The following is a 20,582-nucleotide window of genomic DNA, read 5'->3' as shown; positions in this document are numbered from 1 at the left end:
ATCAGACATTACACTCACAAACGTTTCAAAGGAATAGAGACATTTCAAATGTCATATTATGGCTTTATACAGTGTTATAATGATGTGAAAATAGTTAAATTACAAAAGGGAAAATAATTACATATAACTCTCTCTCCCCTCTCTCTCCCTATATCATCCCTCCCATCGCTGGTGTTGTTGTTGGGATAGAACATACAAGTACATTATTTTGTGTTAGTGTGACCATCCCCACACAGAATGGAAGTGGATCTCTCAAGGTTTTCCTAAACAACGCTGCCCTCAAAACCTGTTCCGTTTATATGAATCACTACAGACAGACGCTTTTATGGCACTGACTCCCTCTAGAGGTGATGGGACAAACTGCTTCTCTCCTCTCATGGTATGGCAATGAGCATGTCTATTGCCTACCTACAGATGTTCAGTTAAGCTCCCCTTGCTAGGGGCCTTCTTTAACAAGAACACCATACAATAACAAATAGGTTAAAGAAAAATGATGCCATTGTCCAAAGTGCTTTGTTACATAAACATGCGCGCTCCGTACTGCATACCCAACTGGTTACGGCGCGTAATGACAGCATATATATGCAATACAGATATTCCTTTAGAGAGGGTCCCATGCTGACTCCCTCGAGCTGCTCAATGATCGTCTTCTCGTATTTTATCTCTAAAGTGCACAAATTCATAAACAAACTCAAGAGCCATAATTGCCGTGGAGAATTACGTCAGTCTAAAATGGAATATATTCAGTAGCTTCAAAAGACGCGAGTTAAGGAGCCTGGCTTTGGGTTAATTGTATACCGCACTTTACTCGACAGGCCCCCTCAAACCAGATTAGGCTATACTACGAAATGTCTCTCTCTCCCTCCCTCTCACTCCCTCTCACTCTGTGAGAGTTACGCGACCGCAGGTCCATCAGAGGTTCCGCTCGCTGCACACTAGACCAAGCTCGCGTGTTATATATAAGCAGAGAATGGGAGACATGTCTCTTGAAGTTTCAAGTGATTGTACATCAAAAACGACACAAAATATACAGCACGCCATGCAATAAGGCTTTCTAGCACAAGTGCACTCATTGTTTGTGTTCTTGATGATTGCAATTAGTGCCATCTACAAACAATTAAAACGTTTAAAGTGTGTTTCTCTGTAGCCAGAAATAACAGTAATCAAACATAATAAAAGCGTATCATAAAATCGAAATTAAAAGGACTATTTGGCCATAAACAGTGAATATCTGAAATTCCATAGAAATACTACGTGCGTAAAACAGCGCAATTTCCCAATGACACATTATCAACACCATGCAAAGTAAAAGGCTTCTCAACCGAGGGGTCAAACGCGAAGGAAATCTAACGTGGGGGTGCTTGCCCTCTAAATAAACTTTCGAGCGTGTAGAGGGAGACCGCAGAGGGCTGAAGTCATACGAGAGCGAGTTGGAATGGGAGAATGAGTATTGCACGCAAAACTGAAAAGATCTGAAACTGCGCAGATTATTTTTGCTTTAACTGTCGACCAACGAGAAGTGCGCGACAATCAAGTTGGTTCTCACCTCATCGAAACGTGTTACTTTATTACAGTTAGGTGCTGCTGCAGCCAGTGACGCGCGCGGCTCCCAGTTTTTGTCTACTCGGTTAGATGATGGGGATGACGCGATGACCTCCTACACGCAGGGCACAATAAAGTAGCCCTCACACCTGGACGTGCAGCGAACTTCGAGAGAGTATCAGTGGAAGATACAGGAAAAGGACAACTGAAACGGTATCAATATGCCAGCCTCGATTATATGATCTACGCTTTCTTTCTTTGAGTATCTACTTTTTCCCGCGGTGGATGATAATCTAACGGTTTGATTGTGGGAATATGCTCACTACGGATACCTGATTTGGTCTCGCTTTGTGGCACACATGAGGATTCTATCAAGGATGTTACTGTCTAAACGGCCCAGGTGTCATTGGGCCATCGTAAATCAGACATCACTCTCTGCGCAGAGCAGGGGATTCTGCTCTTTCCAGGAATAAAACAACACATTCCCTCTGAAAAAAGTGGAATCAAAGCTGCACTTTTCTGGAGGACATTGACATTGGCTATACAAGTCATCATCTCCGGGTTACTATGCAATTACAACTGATCTCCTTTGTTTTGATCTTGCACTGCATGGAATACACTGATTGTCAGCAGCAACCCTCTAGGCATCGGCAACATAAACGTGAGTAAAGAGCGCCCGCGCATGCAGTGAGTTGCTCGCGCGCACACACATGCTCCTGGTCTCTGTTCCATTCAACCCTACTGCAGTGTTGTAGTGCCTATCATACCATATGACATACATATTTTCATATAGATATATAAATAACAGAACAATATGGGTACTGTATCAAGGTTAACCGATATGATTTGAACATCTCATACTTGACAATGACATTTACAATGAAAGATCATGGCATGGCTAGGAAATATGCCTAATTGGGTTGGAATGCTTTTTGGTTGAGGTGGAGATGTAATAACATAGTCCTGTGGTTCTCTATTACAACATATGAAACGTCCCATAAATGAATGTGTCAAAACAATGTTGATAGGGTGGGTAGCTTATAATGTATAATATGATACCGTTTTTTAAGTACAGCCCGCATTTAGTTATAATCAAGGGCAACTCGGCCAATCTAAAAATGTGTTGTTTTCAGATCAATAAACTTTAATTTTAATCACTAGGCAAGACCGAGTGCCTCTGTGGAACTCACTATATTGTGTCTACAAAAGCAATATGCGCACTTTACTCTCTGCAGCGGCCAATTTTACGCACATGTCCTCAACCACACCGCAGTCAATCATTGGACTGCATGGCGTTCAACATTACATGACCCTCGGGGTTGTCATTTTTTACTGAAGAAATTCAACCAGTCACTGTTCCCTGACAGTTTTCTTAGAAGTGTATTCCACAAAGCTCCATCAGCAGTGCCGGCTGCATCCCCTAGTTCCCGTCGCTCTCTAGCGGCCAGTGGCAGAGCACTTTTTACGCGGCATGTCTGCCGGAAAAGTATGTTATAACTTTCTGATCTAAGTTATTCATTACATACAAAGTTCGTCTTAAGTGTATTATATTTGCATTTCACTGATGTTATGGAATGTCTGCAGTGCTTGTGCTTCCTTGACAAACTCCGTGCAACACTGAGTAGGAGCTTTGAGCATGTGGCAGCGCGTGCCATCTAACCACTGTTAGAGGATGCTGATACAGTTATCGTCTTGATTGTAATACATGTAGAATATAAGATTGTGCATCTAATATGAAAATACATGAAAGCCTGGCCATGTTCATCTTTAAAGGGCGTTCTGTGTAGAATTGCCAAAGCTGTAACATGTGTTTTTGTTCACCATAACTGTGACTTTCTGTGGTGATAATATTTTGTGGTGTTGAAAAAATGGAAGATGGAACTCATATGTTCATATTTAGTTGGCAATTCAGAATACAACAATTTTTCAGTTAGAAATTCAGAGGGGTTAGTATCTTGTATGAAATTATTTACAGTATTTCAAAGCTATGAAGCAAAACTATCATCATATCCAAAACACAACAAAGAAGCTCAGGTAAATCAGTAGACACTTTACTTATTTTTTTTGCTTCCTAGATGTTCAGAGTATCAGCAGCATTGACCATGGCAGGGTTCTCCAACCCCGGTCCTGTGTGTTAGTGCTGGGCTAGAACAAAAGCCAGCACTTCCAGTAGTTCTCCAGGACCAGAGTTGGAGAACCCTGCATGAAGGTATCCGTTCAGCATCTTTCTTTAAGCCTAATAGATATCATGTTCTGTGTCAAGTAACTCCACAGGTCTCACCCTGTATCGTCAGTAGTATCATGGAGCTTGCTTTACTATTCTCTCTCTGCACTATATTGAGCGTCCAGATGAGCTTCCAGATGTGCTCTTCTGCCTTAGTAGAATGGTTGAGTATTGCATGCATCACCTGTTGCCAGGTGGATTTGTTATCTGGAAAGGTAGGCTAGTAACCAACAATAGTGGTGTTTTGGGGTGCGTCCCATACGCATTGCCTGGAGAAGTGTTTAACGTCTTAAGAACCACTTCTTCAACATGATATATCGTCTTCTTATCTAAACCCTACATGCCTGTGTAGAAATTGTGGGTCCACATTGGTTTGTGGGTGCATTCCAGATAGACAAACTGTGGGCCTCCCCTCGTGCATCGCAGCCTACTTAGCTGGTGCTAATTGAAGGAGGCCGACCTGACATATGACTATCTGTGATAGTCAGACAGAGAGAGCAGGGTGAATGAGCTCTCAGTCAGGGACCTGACCATGCAGTCAACTGGCCAAAAACAGTCCACTTCCTTCTGCCCTTGATGTATCCACAAATGAGAGATATGAATGCCTGCGAGCAAACACAAGATAGCATAATGATTTCTAGAATAGAGGCCAGAATGATTTCTATGTGGTCTAGAATATAGATGCCAGATGATTTCTGTGTGTTCTAGAATAGAGGCCAGAATGATTTCTAGGTGTTCTAGAATAGATGCCAGAATGATAGTAGGTCTAAAATAGACTCTAGATGTGAATAACAGATTGGATTCCTAATAAAGGGAAAGAAGGACAGATAATGAAAAAAAAGGAGGGGGGAGATATGCAGAGGTTCAACACCACAGCGTTTGATTAAGAAAACATCTTGGAAAGGCAAACTTATTTTTTTTTAGGTCTGTGCCCTATGACTTGCGTGTTTGTCTTCATCATTCTGCTGTTAGCCATTTTGTTTATATCTACACATGATGCTCAAAATAATCATGGTTGTTTTCATCTTGTGGTCAATGATTTAAACTTTACAAGTGGTTCAAGCAGTTCATGCAATTGAAACCTCACAGTACAGACTTCACAGTACAGACCTCACAGGACAGACCTCACAGTACAGACCTCACAGTACAGACCTCATAGTACAGACCTCATGCAGGAACATTTGTGTTGTGGGTATGCAAGCCGCCTAATTGATGTTGGGCAATTCCATGGTAACAGAATAATGCTGAGACTCAGATGTCTTACTTTAAAATGTATACCAAACAAAAACCATTGATTTCAAAGTTTAACAAACTATATACACAAGGACTAGTTTTAACAATTTCCACTGACAATGTTACAAAAACCCATTTCCAGGAAGAACTTTGCATCTGCACAGATATTCCAGAAAATGTAGATTTTTTAAATTTCCTATGTAAATTGTTCAAAAAAGTAATTATGCATAGAGTTATATTGTTTGTTAAACTTTGAAATCAATGGTTTTTGTTTGGCATACACTTTAAAGTGAAAAATCAGAGTCTTAGCATAATTCTGTTACCATGGTATTGCCCTGTTGTGTCAGTGCGAGCTAGGCAAGGGCAGGCAAAATTCCTCTGTGTTAAGAGTTCTGTGAATTAGGGGGCCTTGGCAGGAACACATGTGGGCAAATGGACAGCAGTTGTAAAGATTGCTAAGATATTTCAAACACAATCTCTGTGATCTATTGCAATCTGGCAGCTAACCCTGAAGTGAAGGAGGGAAAAAAGGCCAACACCTCACCCACAGCACAATATGCCAGAGAACTAGGAGGAAAAAACACCTACTGCACACACTGATATGCTCCTTGCGTAGCTCTGCAGTGGTGAATACTGAGACTAGCTCTTACCATGTATCGCAATCCCAGAAGTTGCCCCTGAGATGTTCCCCCTAAGAACTGATATAGGATCTGCATACCTTCCCCAACCCCTTACATTAACCATCAAGGGAAATCATTACAAACTGACCATAGACCAGTGTCTAGCTCTAGCAGTAGCAATCCAATCTGTACTAAATGAGCTCAAAATATCTGACTCAGTCAGGTGCTCCCTGTCATTGCATCAGGTACTATGCATGCCATTCTCTGGCCTTTAACCCAGCTCTTGAGTGGGCAGATGTATTACATTTTTTACCATTGTAGCATAGAAAAAAACTGCAACATTTCCTCTCTTCCCCATGGAAACATTTGTAGAATTGCTGAAAATCTGATTTAAACTGCAACATCACCCCCCCCCCACCAAGGCAAAATGCCATTCACTTTAAAGCTGCAAATATTTCTCTCCGCCGCCAAGAGGGGGACACTAAAATGTTTTGCGTGCGAGATGGCGGGCTTAGGGCCCCCAAAAACCTGCACACATTAAAGTCATTAGCCTTATGAACATAGAAAATTGGTTGCAGTTTCTATGCTACAATGGTAAAAAAAATTATACATCTGCCCACTGGGCACAGAAGTCATTTCAACATCTAGTTTGATATACATTTGGTTGAGTTGCCAGCTAACATGAATTCAACGTGAAATCAACCACAACAACAAAAATCACCACATAGTTGGATTTCGGTAAAAATTAGTGTAAAATAAAGTCAAAATTCACTTGCGTTGATAACGTTTTGCAATCAATTTTCCACGTTAATTCAACGTCATCACATTCAATTTTTTGTTGTTGAAATGACGTGGTAAAAATGTTGATTCAACTAGTTTTTGCCCAGTGGGTGGTAATCAGAATGTGTGTCAAGTTATATGGCTATGATTTGATTAATGTTTGAAATGACATTTTATGATTACCTTCAAAAAAGCTATTATTTCACGACCCTAAAAAGGTATTGTTTACCTTAAATGTTTTTAAATAAATCATGTAAATTTGTTTGGCCCGCTGACTCAGATGATATTTTGTCCCACCAATCCCAAAAGTTTGAGCACCCCTGGTTTAAAGTAACCCAGAGCCACCTGCTAGTACCATTTTCACATCATGCCAACCCAAACCATAATGTGCTGGCTCAGATATGATCTTTTCACGTGTCCTTTCCTGCATGGTTCCAGCAACTAAGGTACAGTAGATGCATAACCAGGCACAATACAGCTCAGTTCAGCTTTGTTCAGCTTGGCTCAGTAGTGTGAAATGGCAATATATTTCCTCAGTCAGGTACTCACTTGCAGCTCTTGCTGGTAGTCCTAGTATATACCCAACCTTTTCTCCTCTCAACCAGTCTGTCCTCATCTCCACCGTCCTCTGAGGTCAAGCTCTGTAATTCAACAAGAGTTGAAAGTTAAGCCATTTGACGTGCTGCCCTACAAGTCAGTCACACATAGCTTAAATCAGCAGCAGCAGTCAGGACGCATGAGTTTTCACTTGTGCCCAGTCCAAGATGACAATTTATGGTAATGGAGCGCTGCTCAGTTCCCCATTTGTCTGTAGACTTCTCACATACTGTGAGGACACTATCCCTCTTTCAAAGACACTGTCCTACCCTGGGCATTTTATAGCCTCCTTATAGTAGAGACTGGACACATTTATGCAGGATTTTAACCTTTAGACCAACATTTTGGAAAAGTCTGAGTCATAACACTTTCCTATAAACATTTTGCGTACATAAAATGTTAATAATTTCAACCAGAGCAGGTGCCAACCTCCACACCAACCAACAGAGAAATTGGATGTTTTTCACATTCTGGCAGGGCTTTTTTCTGAGCCTATGGAAATATCTCTGACACAAGGCTTGCTATCTGAGTAGGATGTATAGGCCTACAGACAGGCAGTTTTGCAATCCCTTTCTAATCCTACCATCAGTCATAATGAAAGCTCAGCCTTTCCCTGTTTCTAACACAGTCGACCCTGTGAACCATGTGGGTCGACAGATAGGCTTATCTTCAACACGAAGCATAATGAAGATGAATTTGAGACATGTTGCAAAGTTATCAGTGCCAGTGCCAATTACTCATCTTACTCATTTGGCTGTGTATGCAGTGTCATGGCCAGACAGTCAGCTGGAGGTCTGTCTGAATATTGATAATGTTGCCAAATTGTTTCGTCCTTTTAGTCATAGTACAAGGAATAAACTGTACTTCTTCTGCGGAGAGAGCGAGAATAAGAAGTGCGCGGCTTCTGGCGTTGCGTGCAAACCTTGGTATGCTTGACGTCTCATTTGATTATTTTTCCCTCCAAGAGAGTCCACAGGCCTGCTTGTTGCCTGTCATGTTTATTATTTAGTTGTTCTATGGTCACTGTTCCCAGAAAAATATGTAAATCTGTAGCATTTTATCACCACCCAAACGCTTTGTTGGCTATTTGGTATCCTCGTTGCGGTAGTTGGATAGAAGTCATTACTTTAATACAATTCTACACAACTTCATTCACTCAATTTAGAAGACTACAAACAGTTCATATAGTCTGAAGAGCTATATTTGTTTAAATGTAAGCAGTAGTCCCTCTTTATTTAATTGGCATAGAGAGAGAGAGAGAGAGAGAGAGAGAGAGAGAGAGAGAGAGAGAGAGAGAGAGAGAGAGAGGCGTAGTTGATTTGTGATGTGTTGAGTTGCAGTGTTAACACCTTCATCTGTCTCACTGCCGCAGTAATATATTCAAACTAGAACCTGAATTGGCATTGTCGATTCTATTAAAAACATAGACTATCCCCATTTACACATTAGCTCTATTGAATGTAAATGATAGTGTAACAACATGTTGAGGGATGTTCCTCTGTTCCACCGTTGTTGGTTGGCTTAGTGTGGCTGGGTGATGATGCACCTTTTACATATTGTTAAAGTCAGATACAGTACCATGTCAGTTGAGGGACGAGCGTCACGGAGGAGTGACGCCACCTGATGTAAGACATTGCCTTTTGCAATGATCATGTCGTTGTCTCAATTACTTTAGTTGAATACACTTATGTTATTATAAGGCACTCTGGATAAGAGTCTCTGCTTAATCAGTGCTTCTCATCTTTGGGTAGCAGTACCCCGTGAGGGTACCTGCCAACCTGGCCTGTACACAGGGAACTTGGAAAGGACCCATATGCCAAACGATCAGTTGTACAGGAGGAGTGGGGTACTTCAGGCAGATCAAAATGTGATGATACTGGTACAGTATCCAGAAAAGGTTGAGAAACCCTGTGCCAACTTATTGTATGGTTGCTTCCAAAATGGCAACCTATTCCTATAGTGCACTACTTCTGCAGTGCACTATAAAGTCAATGTTGTGCCATTTGAGACACATACAAAGTAAAATGTCTAAACTGACTTTTGTCCTTCTGTGCCACATCATCTCCCTCCGTCTTGCCTGCAGAGATCCCAGGGGTGAGCTCAGGGTGCCAGGGAGGCTGTCTGACCTGCTCTGATTATAATGGCTGTCTGTCCTGTAAGCCCCGCCTCTTTATCTTCCTGGAGAGAAATGGGATGAGGCAGATGGGGGTGTGTCTGCCCTCCTGCCCCAGTGGTTTCTACGGCACCCGCTCGCCAGACAGAAACACATGCACAAGTAAGTTGCATGGCTATTACCAAAGACGTTTATAACCTACCTCTACTTTTACACTAAGGGACGGTTTACATAGACAGATTAAGCCTAGTCCTAGACTAAAAAGCTATTTCAACTGAGAATCTCCATGCTTTTTAGTCCAGGACTAGACACACTATCTGTGTTTTAGTGTATGTATTAAGTCTATTTGGTATCACTGCATGCCAGTCACTCCAAATGCATGATCTTCTATTATTTTGTACACTAAAATCTCATAAAGAGATGTGCTTCTATGTACAGCCAATTGTCCTGTTTTAGAGTGCTGCTCATTCTAACATACTGCATGTTCAACAAACCACTTCAAGAGCAACATAAACGTGCAGGCTGTTGACTGACTGACTGGGTGTTTCAGAGTGCAGGCCGGAGTGTGATTCTTGCTTCAATAAGAACCTTTGCATGCGGTGCCGAGCGGGGTACTATCTCCACCTGGGCAAGTGTCAGGAGAGCTGCCCAGAGAGCCTGGTCTGCAGCGACACACAAAGGGAATGTGTTCCCAGTGAGTAGAATATTAGACTATTACAATATTATTAAGTACTGATGGTGTTGGTGTTAGACACGTTACAAAGAGGGGGCTAGTGTAGTGTATTAGCGTTACATATTTGTTTCTTTGTCTCAATCACATGATGTAAAATGTGGAGTTAAAATAGCATATCGTATTGCATTTGTTTTCTTAGAAAGGAAGAATGCAGTTAAATGTAATTGTAAAGGTCTTTGTTGTGTGTGTTGATGTGATTTGTCTCCAGTGCAGGTGTAATATTATGTATGTGTTGGTGTTTCAGAGTGTCCTGCGGACTGTGATGCCTGTCTGATCAATGACACATGTACAAGGTGCAGATCAGGCCTGTACCTGCTGCTGGGGAAGTGTCACCACGTCTGTCCAGACGAGTTTGAACCAAACGACAAACTCATGGAGTGTTCCCTTCAAGGTGAGCTCCAGAACAAGGAGGAGAGAGTGTTTACCAGTGGAGGCTGGTGGGGAAATCTGAGGATGTGCTCATTGGGCTGGAATGGAAAGGTATGGAACACATCAAACACATGGTGTGTTTAGTATCCAGCCAAAACAATAAGTCCAACCTCCGATTTAAAGTGGCACTAGCCTCCACTGGTGTTTACTTCAAATGCTTTACAGTGTCTTTGCCCTTCTATACGTGAATTTTGGTTGTGAATATCTTTGGTCTATGCCTCTTGTAACATACAGTGTGTGTCTCCCCCTCTTTCTTAATCATTTGTGCAGTGCACTGCACGGTGGGTGAGTGGGGAGAGTGGAGCCCCTGCTCCCGGTCAGGGAAAACCTGTGGATTTAAATGGGGTGAGGAGACGAGGACCAGGGAAGTTGTCCAGATCCCTTCCACCTACGGAAAACCCTGTCCCCCCATCTGGGAAAAGAAAGAGTGTGTCCTCAAGAGGAGGCGATGTCCGGGTAAATACTATAATAACTATACGGTGATCATCAGCAGTAGGACAAGTCACTATCTCCATTGTGAGTACAGTTGTAGGCTAGAGTTCCGGAACCAACTTTGTCTCTAGACTATAATCTGAAATGACTGGTCAGTCATCTGCCGCTCCTCTCCTCTCCTTAAGGGACCTGAGTTGTTGACTTTAAGAATATGCATTGTGGTTAGTGGATAATGGTGAAACGCCTGTGTGTCGTTGCTCTAACGCTTCGAATCCAGACTTTACGGATTATAAAAATATGTCAAAACACTCCTCGTAAACATTGATCTGATGATTTCTAATGAATTACAAAAAATATGTTTTCAGCTCCACAGCCCACCAGGCCCCAGCCCCCCAGGGCCCCAGCTCCACAGCCCACCAGGCCCCAGCCCCCCAGGGCCCCAGCTCCACAGCCCACCAGGCCCCAGCCCCCCAGGGCCCCAGCTCCACAGGGCTCTAGGCAGCCTTACTTACAGCACAAACACAACCCCTCAGTAGTGATTCAGCAAAAAAGTTTACTGTGAAGCAGAAACACACCGACTCCTCAAACATCCTCCCTTGGGGAGCCATGAGGCAACGGGGGGAATCAGTTAGTTTAGACTAATAACAGCAGCTGCCAACACACACACAGATCTGAATACACACGCACATCAACTTGTCCCTTTAAAAACCATAGGCGGTAATTTGTAAAGAGTCCTGGTTGGTTTGAATCTGTCATTTAGGCTGTGAAATGTGGCATCTGCTCCGCCCCCTGTCTGTCGTCTTTCTCTCTTTCTCCACTTTTTCTCCGCCCTGCTGATACTCTCTCTTGCACACCCAAAGAAAACACACCACCCCTCCTTCCTCCTGAATGGGGCTCCTGTTCCCCTGTCCCGTGGTGGAGTGGGGGGCTTAGTGTGGAGTCGGTGCTGTGCTGATCGGCCTGATGGGGTGGAGGCAGGCCAGAGCTGTGGGTGGGTAGGTGGGTGGGTGGGTGCGTGTTACACACTGTAGGCCGAGGCCTGGTTATCATACACACACACACACACACACACACGGTTATCGACCTTGCCCCTGTGTGTGATTACCCAGCTGCTTCCCCCGGGTCGGCCGGCCGGCTCCTGGAACATCCAGTGAGCAGAGCTAATTATCTGCTCTGGCGCGTCCCCTCCGCTCCGTGTTTACGTTCCGCATACGCCACGGGGTCACTGGTCCGACCTCCGCCAGCTCGCACTAATCCCCACCAGCCCCTCAGACACTGATACATCCTCCTCCCTCTATCCCTTCACCCCTCCATCTTCCCTCCATCGCTCCCCAAGGACCTCCGTCCATCCCCAGACCCGGTTTATTTGTTATTTCTCCAGCCAAGTTTTGTTTTTCTCTAGAAAGAGCTCTCACTCTTTTTCACTATCTCTTCTTTTCTCCCTCTGCCTCTTTTCACCCCCTTTTCTCTCCCTGTCCCTTTTCTCTACCTGTCTCTTTTCTCCCCCTTTTCTCTCAATGTCCCTTTTCTCCCCATGTCTCTTTTCTCCCCCTTTTCTCTCCCTGTCTCTTTTCTCCCCCTTTTCTCTCCCTGTCTCTTTTCTCCCCCTTTTCTCCCCATGTCTCTTTTCTCCCCCTTTTCTCTCCCTGTCTCTTTTCTCCCCATTTTCTCTCCATGTCTCTTTTCTCCCCCTTTTCTCTCCATGTCTCTTTTCTCCCCCTTTTCTCTCCATGTCTCTTTTCTCCCACTTTCTCTCCCTGTCTCTTTTCTCCCCCTTTTCTCCCCATGTCTCTTTTCTCCCCCTTTTCTCTCCCTGTCTCTTTTCTCCCCCTTTCCTCTCCCTGTCTCTTTTCTCCCCCTTTCCTCTCCCTGTCTCTTTTCTCCCCCTTTCCTCTCCCTGTCTCTTTTCTCCCCCTTTCCTCTCCCTGTCTCTTTTCTCCCCCTTTTCTCTCCCTGTCCCTTTTCTCCCCGTCTCTCTTGCCGTCTCCCTCCAGCTCTCCCTAATGGCTGTTGTTTTCTAACTTCTTCTCTTTTGGCTCTCTCCATCTGTCTTTTCTGTTTTTAAACAGAACGTTGTAACCTCCATGTCACCCCCAGTCCTCCCCCTCCTTATGAATCAGAGAGCAGGAACTCTCAATATGAATCAAGGAGGTTTTACGCTCCTTATCCACAAAAATGACAACAGGAGCTGGACTTTAAACAGGTCCAGTACTTAGAGAAATATGGAATGTCACAGAATGAATCACGGGGCAAGAACCCTCACATTTGCTCTTCCTCTAAAACAACTCTGATTTGGTCGTTTCATCTCTAGTAAGCTCTGTTGAGCTACAGTAGCCAGAGGTGTCATGTCATTTCAGTGTACAGTGTCCTCCTCCCCCTCCTTCAACATGCTTGGTTGTCATAAAAGTTTACATACATGTCCTCGCCCGCCTGCCTGCTGTCTCCTTTGTGTTAACAACTGTGGCTAATTTGTCCTCCAAACCACCGGTCCCCTATCTATCTAACCCAGCCTGAAGGTAGCCCCCTCCCGTCCCCCAGTGAGGGAGAGCGGGACAGGCGTCCCGTAGCCTTCAAAGCTCCGTGCATTTCTCCTGTGGGACAATTCAGAGCTTTTAATCCCAGCCTGGCTCCCACCAAAAGCCCCCTGGACGACAGTGTGCCTGCCATGGAGGATGTTGCCCCCTCTGCGTCATTAGACTAATTATGCTCCTGCACATCCCCTCTCTGACAGCGGGCCAAACTGTTTCCCTGCATGCACACACAGGCACCCTGACACACAAACACATAGCCGGTCTGCACTCCAGTGAGCACTGAGCAGCATGATGTCTTGTACTTTATGCAACCAATGCATAGTGTAATTGCACTGCATAGGAGTGTGTGTTGGAGGGTGATCCCGAGAAACAATTTCAGCTGTTTTCTTACACTCACCGCTCTCTCTTTCATTTTCTTTCTCTCTCTATATCTCCCCTTTTCACCCCAACTCTATGTTAAAAATGGTAAATAATCAATGCCAGATGACAGTTCAATGAAAGTATCAATTCGGCTGAGATATCTATCTAGGGCTAAGCAACGTGAAAGCCAAGCACTTGCATAAACTCTTGTGAAGTTGCAACACTTTTGAAAGCTGTCCTTAGTTACAGTAATCTTATAATCCAGCTCTGTTGATATTACTTTTACAGTCATTTTTCACAGTTCTATTTTACAGTTTATATAAACCACAAGCCTGAACCTGATCATACTTTACGTAGACACACGTCACATCAAAATGTTTGTTTTATAATAGCCGCACCCCCATACACACAAACCATCCCAAAAAACACTGCCAGTCATCCACTGCAGTGTAGTGATGATGACCATGCTGGTAAGAATGTGCTAAATCTCTGTTGAAAGTATTTTAATTCAAGTGTCTCCTTCAGGTCCACTGCATCGCTGGACAGTTTATAGAATTCATAGACACAGTTCAGACAGACAAAAGCATTCTCTGATAAACATACCCAGTAATCACCTCAACACGAGCCCAGATGAAGTTGTGCCTTGGGTTTTAGGAAACCCAGAGATTATGACTAAGCCGCTTATCTTTAAATGGTTATGACAAACAAAACAATGTGTGTAGAGGGGACTTCCTGTGTTGAAAGAGCCAGAGGTGGGGTGGGATGGGGGGCGGAGTCAGATTCAGAATGCTGCTCATCTCTTTCTCTCTCTATCATTCTCTCTCTCTCTCTCCCTCATTCTCTCTCTCATTCTCTCTCTCTATCATTCTCTCTCTCATTCTCTCTCTCTCTATCATTCTCTCTCTCTCTATCATTCTCTCTCTCATTCTCTCTCTCTCATTCTCTCTCTCTCATTCTCTCTCTCATTCTCTCTCTCTCATTCTCTCTCATTCTCTCTATCATTCTCTCTCTCTCATTCTGTTTTTCTCTCTTTATCATTCTCTCTCTGTGTCTCTCTCTGTGTCTCTCTCTCTATCTTCCTGTCTCTCTCTGTGGCTCTCTCGCTATCTCCATGTCTCTGTGTGTGTGTGTGTGTGTGTGTGTGTGTGTGTGTGTGTGTCTCTCCCTCTCTCTCTCTCTCTCTCTCTATATATAAATATATATATACATATATCCCTGTCTCTCTCTGTGTGTCTCTCTCTATCTTCCTGTCTCTCTCTCTCCCTCTATAAATATATATATATACATATATCCCTGTCTCTCTCTGTGTCTCTCTCTATCTCCCTGTCTCTCTCTCTCTATAAATATATATACCGGTATACATATATCCCTGTCTCTCTCTGTGTCTCTCTCTATCTCCCTGTCTCTCTCTGTGTGTCTCTCTATATCTCCCTGTCTCTCTCTCTATCCCCTTGTCTCTCTCTCTATCTCCCCGTCTCTCTCTGTGTGATTCTCTCTATCTTCCTGTCTCTCTGAGTGTCTCTCTCTGTCTCCCTGTCTATCTCCTTGTCTCCCTCTGTGTGTCTCTCTCTATCTCCCTGTCTCTCTGAGACTCTCTCTGTCTCCCTCTCTCTCTGTGTGTCTCACTCTATCTCCCTGTCTCTCTGAGTGTGTCTCTCTATCTCCATGTCTCTCTCTGTGTGCCTCTCTCTCTTCCTGTCTCTCGGACTATCTCCCTGTCTCTTTCTGTGTGTCTCTCTCTCCATCTCCCTCTTTCTCTCTCTTTATCTTCCTGTGTGTCTCTATCTCCCTGTCTCTCTGAGTGTCTCTCTCTGTCTCTCTCTTTATCTCCTTGTCTCTCTCTCTATCTCCCTGTTTCTCTGTGTGTCTCTCTCTATCTCTGTCTCTCTGAGTGTCTCTCTCTGTCTCCCTGTCTCTCTCTTTATCTCCTTGTCTCTCTCTATCTCCCTGTCTCTCTGTGTGTGTCTCTCTATCTCTGTCTCTCTGAGTGTCTCTCTCTGTCTCCCTGTCTCTCTCTTTATCTCCTTGTCTCTCTCTATCTCCCTGTCTCTCTGTGTGTCTCTCTCTGTCTCCCTCGCTCACTCTCTCTGTGTCTCCATCATTCTTTTTCTCTCTATCATTCTCTTGCTCTGTTACTCTCTTGCTCTCTCTCTCTCGGTCTATGTTACAGTCTCTCTCTCTCACACTTTCACTATCTAGTTATCTCACTCTCTTGCGCTCACTTTCTCTCTATCCCTCTCTACACCCCCACACATTGTTTGGACCCTACACTCCTGCTGCAAGAGCAACCCACCAAACCCCTTTCAATAATGCCTCTTTCACACTGCACTATACACACACACACCATACAAACACACACATATGCCATAAACACACACTGGACACACACACACCCTACAATCTTCCTGGCCTTGTGGGATGTATGGGGGCCTCTCCTCCTCTCCTGCCCTGAGCTCAGATAGTTCAGATACAGATTACAGCTGGGGAGAGCTAGCACTAGTGCCAGCACCAGTTTTGTCTCACCTTTGAGGCTGGTGGGCTTTCATTATTCCTGCCGACCAGAGCCAGGGAAGACTAAACAGAGTTGGATGGTAGGGCCCTATATCGCACTGGCTCGACCCCAGGAATGTGCGCTGCGAGCCCTTCTCTGCCTGGTCAGGATGGAGCGGAGCTCAGAGCATGGCTGGGCTGATTAATGGACACAGGCTGAAGGGGGGCCAGGGGGAGAGAGGGGCTCCGTGCCTACCTCAGCAGTTTCGCAATTCTGCTGCTTACACATGGACAGCACAACACGAAGAGGGCCAGTTTCAATTTGTCGATCTGTCTTTTCTCTCTCTCTCTCTCTCTCTCTCTCTCTCTCTCTCTCTCTCTCTCTCTCTCTCTCTCACTCTCTCTCTCTCTCACTCTCTCTCTCTCTCTCACTCTCTCTCTCTCTCTCTCTCACTCTCTGGGGGGGTGTTTTATATTAATGATGTGGGGCTTTTCAGCTTTCAGTGGTAAACTCTACAACATTCCATGAAATTGATTTGTTTATGAGATGGCGAAAGAGCAGATCAACTGAGCAGATAAACTATTTAAAGGCATTCTATTTTTGACAAAGCCTTTCAGTGGAGAATTGCAACAGCTGAAATAAACCTTGCTCACAGGGTGTGGCCACTGTCTGTGATGCAAGGCTGACCTCTAGTGGTGAATAGGGGGAACATGTTTGTACTGTGCCATATTACAGTTACTCCCTGGACAGCCATCATCACACCCATTCTCTCTTCATATTCATCTTATTCTGTATATCCTCATCTGAAAGTGCAGCTCCTGCCATGACCCTCAACCAGCTCTCTATGTAAAGTCATGTAGATCACTTGAAAATATCAGAGATTTAATCTACAACAGAAATCATTATAAAGAGACTTTAAAATTGATACATTGGACAGGCTGTGTATAGAAACAGAATTGTTTTCTTTCCTTGGTAAACTCAAAAGGCACCTTTTAACCAGATGCCAGCAGTTGACAAACAAGTGTTTTCTGTTCTGTGTTTTTTTATATCTCTAGGGGAAGGCAAGGGGAGGAAGGGTGAGCGGCGGGGCGAGCGGAGAAATCGTGACAACCGCCGGGACAAGGACATCCAGGGGGAAGGCCGGCGGGAGAGGAAGAAGGACAGAGAGAGGGAGAGGGGGGAGGCAGGTGACCGGGAGGACTCTGAGAACAGGAACAAGACAGAACAAAGACGCCGGAGAGGCCAAAACAGAGACCCTGTTGTCTCACCTGAGGGAGGAGGTCCTACACAGTAACGGAGCCTGGAGGAGCCCTCTCACTCCACCCCCTCTTTGTCCCCCTCGCCCCCTCAACTCCTTGCTGAAGGGGTGCTGCTGCTACCTGTATTATTTAAATATATACTGTATATGCACAAGAGAGATGGGGTCACTCGATCGGGCCACTACAGACTCTAAGGACTTCTCCCCTACATACCTACCTACCTACCTATCTGCCCCCCTCCACCACACACCACTGAGAGGCCGCCTCCCCCTTCCCGTCCTGTCCTCTAGTTTCACCAGACCAGAGAGACCCAAGAATGCTGTTGATTGGACGGGAATGAACAAAACTGCTCTTGTGATTGGATGGGACTGTACAGAGGAGAGGAGTGAGACATTCAAATGTGACAGTATGGGGATGATGATGTGTTTGTCATTGGGAGTCGGGACAATGTAAATGCTTGTTGAATCGGTTATTTAAAAGGGTCCCGCCCAGTTAAAAACAAACGTTTGCGTCTTGGTTTGAATGTAGGTTTAATTTGTGACATTATGTAGAATTGTTGTTGTTGTTTAAATGTCTTTATGTTTTTGTTTGTTGTTTTTTGCTGAGTAAATTATCATGGGATATCAGTAACAGAAAGACAGTCAGATGTGGTTACTGCATCCAGATGTATAGTAAACATATGAGACAAACCGACTGAATTGATTTTGTGACAGAATGAGGACGGACCCCAGTGTTTTCCTCCCAACTTATTATTGGTCATGTTTGTTCAGAAGTGTCCTGGACAAAGTGCTAGTTTGCCTATCTGTGTAAGCAGGATCTGTGCTTTCACACACCACCTCTGCAGAAATCAAAAGCATCTGTATGTCAAATAAACTATAATGGGTTTGTACTTGTCTTTGTTTTTCATTTGTTATCTTTGGGCAATTCTATGCCTGAAAATATTTTTGCTATCTCAGATTGTTCTGGCAACTGTCACATAAAAACTTAATTCAGGGGAAGGTTGTTTGGCATGCTTTTTCAATTTGTATCACAAACCATTTGGGGGAAAATCATTATAAAAGTGGACAATTTCTAAAATATATATATATTTCAGAAACAAAACACTCCATGTTTTAAAGCACACTATATGGAGTATAATGACACCACGATTTTGTCTTTATCATGTACAGTTCATGGATCATTTTACAGGGGACATCTGTAGGTCTAAAAGGGACGAATTGGCCACTTTCATCCCACAAAAATAGTTTGTGGTACAAATCTAAAAAACATATCAAACATCCTTACTCCCATATGAAGTTTCTATGTGAAAATAGCTAGAACATTCGGAGATAATCAAAATATTCTTGGGACACGCTAGTATGGGATCGCCCCTTTATTATGTGTCAACTACATCAATAAACACTCTCTGGAGACCTGCCTTTCTAATTTCAGATTGACTGCGTTTGCTTCGTTTTTGCAAGTCTTTTGAAGATATATCCATCCTTAACACGGTTGTTTGTAAGTTTATATAGGCCTTCACATAAATTGCATTAAATAGATGGTCATAGATAGCCAAAGAACTGTCCGTGACATGCTGAATCAAACGCACCACAACCTTACTTACCCTTATTCATGACTCCAATTCCATTCCATTACATTGAGCCATTAGTATGTCCCCTTCAGCCTTGTGAGGCCCGACGCTGGCCAAATGCAAATACAGTTTCGGTAACATTTGGAATTTAACTTTCATATAATCGAGAAATATTCTATTATATCCAAAAGATACACTTACTGTACGCAGTTTAGGACAGTTGCACCCAGTTGTATTTTGAGAAATACATGCGATCCAGTCAAAAATGTGGAATGGAGTAGACCAGTAGAATGGACCAATGGAAATGAGAGCGCAAGGTGAGAGGATGTGTGGTAGCGGAGGCGGTGTGTGAAAACAGCCAGGTGCAACTTTGCAAAACTGCTCACAGTAAGTGTATCCTTTTTATTTAATAATAATACAATTGAAAGAATCTTTCTCGCTTACATGAAAGTTAAGTTCCAAAGGTTTATAAAACCGTATTGCTAGAAGGATTAATAACGTTTCTTAACATTAAAACCGAGTGTTGGTATTGCAGTCGTTGATCCAGCTGTTGTCTATACATTCAATTGAGAACTCAAGGGCTGGGTACACTGTAACTAAATATTATTAAGTAACTGGTTCCACAGCCTTTTTTTTGGTTTACTCAACTTTTCATTTTTAGTTTTCCAACATGAGAAAACGTAGGCAAAAATAATTAAACTAGAAAAGTATTATTTTACCATCAGAAAAAGGCTGTAGAAACAGTTACACACAGTTCTTTTAACATCCAATGTTTTCAACTTACATATTTGACACTGTGCAAACTCACAACCTCTTGGTTCACAGCATACCAATCTTCCTGCTATGCCACCACGTCTGTGTCAATAACATATTTGACACATGTTGACATACATGATTGCATTGTGCATGTTAATGTCTAATGTAGGGGAGAGCGAGGTATGTTGTCACACTTCTCACACTGTCTAACATTTACTGGGCACAATACATCACAATGGTATAAATGTATACCAAATTAAAGAAGTAAGTCTTGGGCACTTATTTTGTATTCATTGCATCTTCTTATCTTATTTCAGTACGGAGTTGTAGACCGTTAAATAGAGAGTGTGCACTTGTGACAATTTACCCCATAAGCGGGTAAATTGTCACACTACGTCGGGTAAATTGTCACATTGGATTATCAACAAATAAGAACACAAATAATTAATTGTGAATATTGATTTTAATTTCAAATTCAAAACCAAATTCAATTTCATTAAAGAACTCAAAATAAAAACAATCATGCCTAGAGAATCTAGCAAATCATGCCTTTCAATCAAAACAAGAATGCTGGCAGAGCACACATGAATTAAGTGTCACGACCACTTAACTTTGAACTTTGAAATGGAATGTTCTCTGGCGTGCACATAGATCCACGGTAATTGTTGGAATTTGTTGGAATCGGAATGGAATGTAATGTAATGCTGCAGATAACTTGCTTAAATGTTTAAAGTCTGTGGTGTACAGCAGGTCAGCCACCAGGGGGAGTCTCGTCGAGGCCTGGTGACAGACAGAGTATACATCACGAGGCGATGGCTCCATCTGCTGGACGTGCTAGGTCTCGACGGGCTCTCCGGCCAGGACTAATTGGGTCTGATTGGGAGTTGGTGAGTAATCAAGGGCTGATTGCTC

The 20,582-nt window shown here is 43.5% G+C and overlaps 1 protein-coding gene across 1 annotated transcript; it reads left to right on the top strand.

The window, feature by feature from the left end:
* The first annotated feature begins 1,425 nt into the window (after positions 1–1,425).
* Positions 1,426–18,735, top strand: LOC120031234 (R-spondin-3-like). Its single transcript, XM_038976897.1, has 6 exons — positions 1,426–2,203; positions 9,080–9,271; positions 9,660–9,803; positions 10,087–10,233; positions 10,542–10,727; positions 17,141–18,735. The coding sequence occupies exons 1-6, from the start codon at positions 2,110–2,112 to the stop codon at positions 17,377–17,379; spliced, it is 1,002 nt and encodes a 333-aa protein (XP_038832825.1). The 5' UTR covers positions 1,426–2,109; the 3' UTR covers positions 17,380–18,735.
* Positions 18,736–20,582: the final 1,847 nt, after the last annotated feature.

This window comes from Salvelinus namaycush, chromosome 37 (genome assembly GCF_016432855.1).
Source record: "Salvelinus namaycush isolate Seneca chromosome 37, SaNama_1.0, whole genome shotgun sequence".
In the NCBI taxonomy this organism is placed as follows: Eukaryota; Metazoa; Chordata; class Actinopteri; order Salmoniformes; family Salmonidae; genus Salvelinus; species Salvelinus namaycush.
The sequence above is the reverse complement of the archived record's forward strand: the minus strand, read 5'-3'. Positions and strand labels throughout refer to the sequence as shown.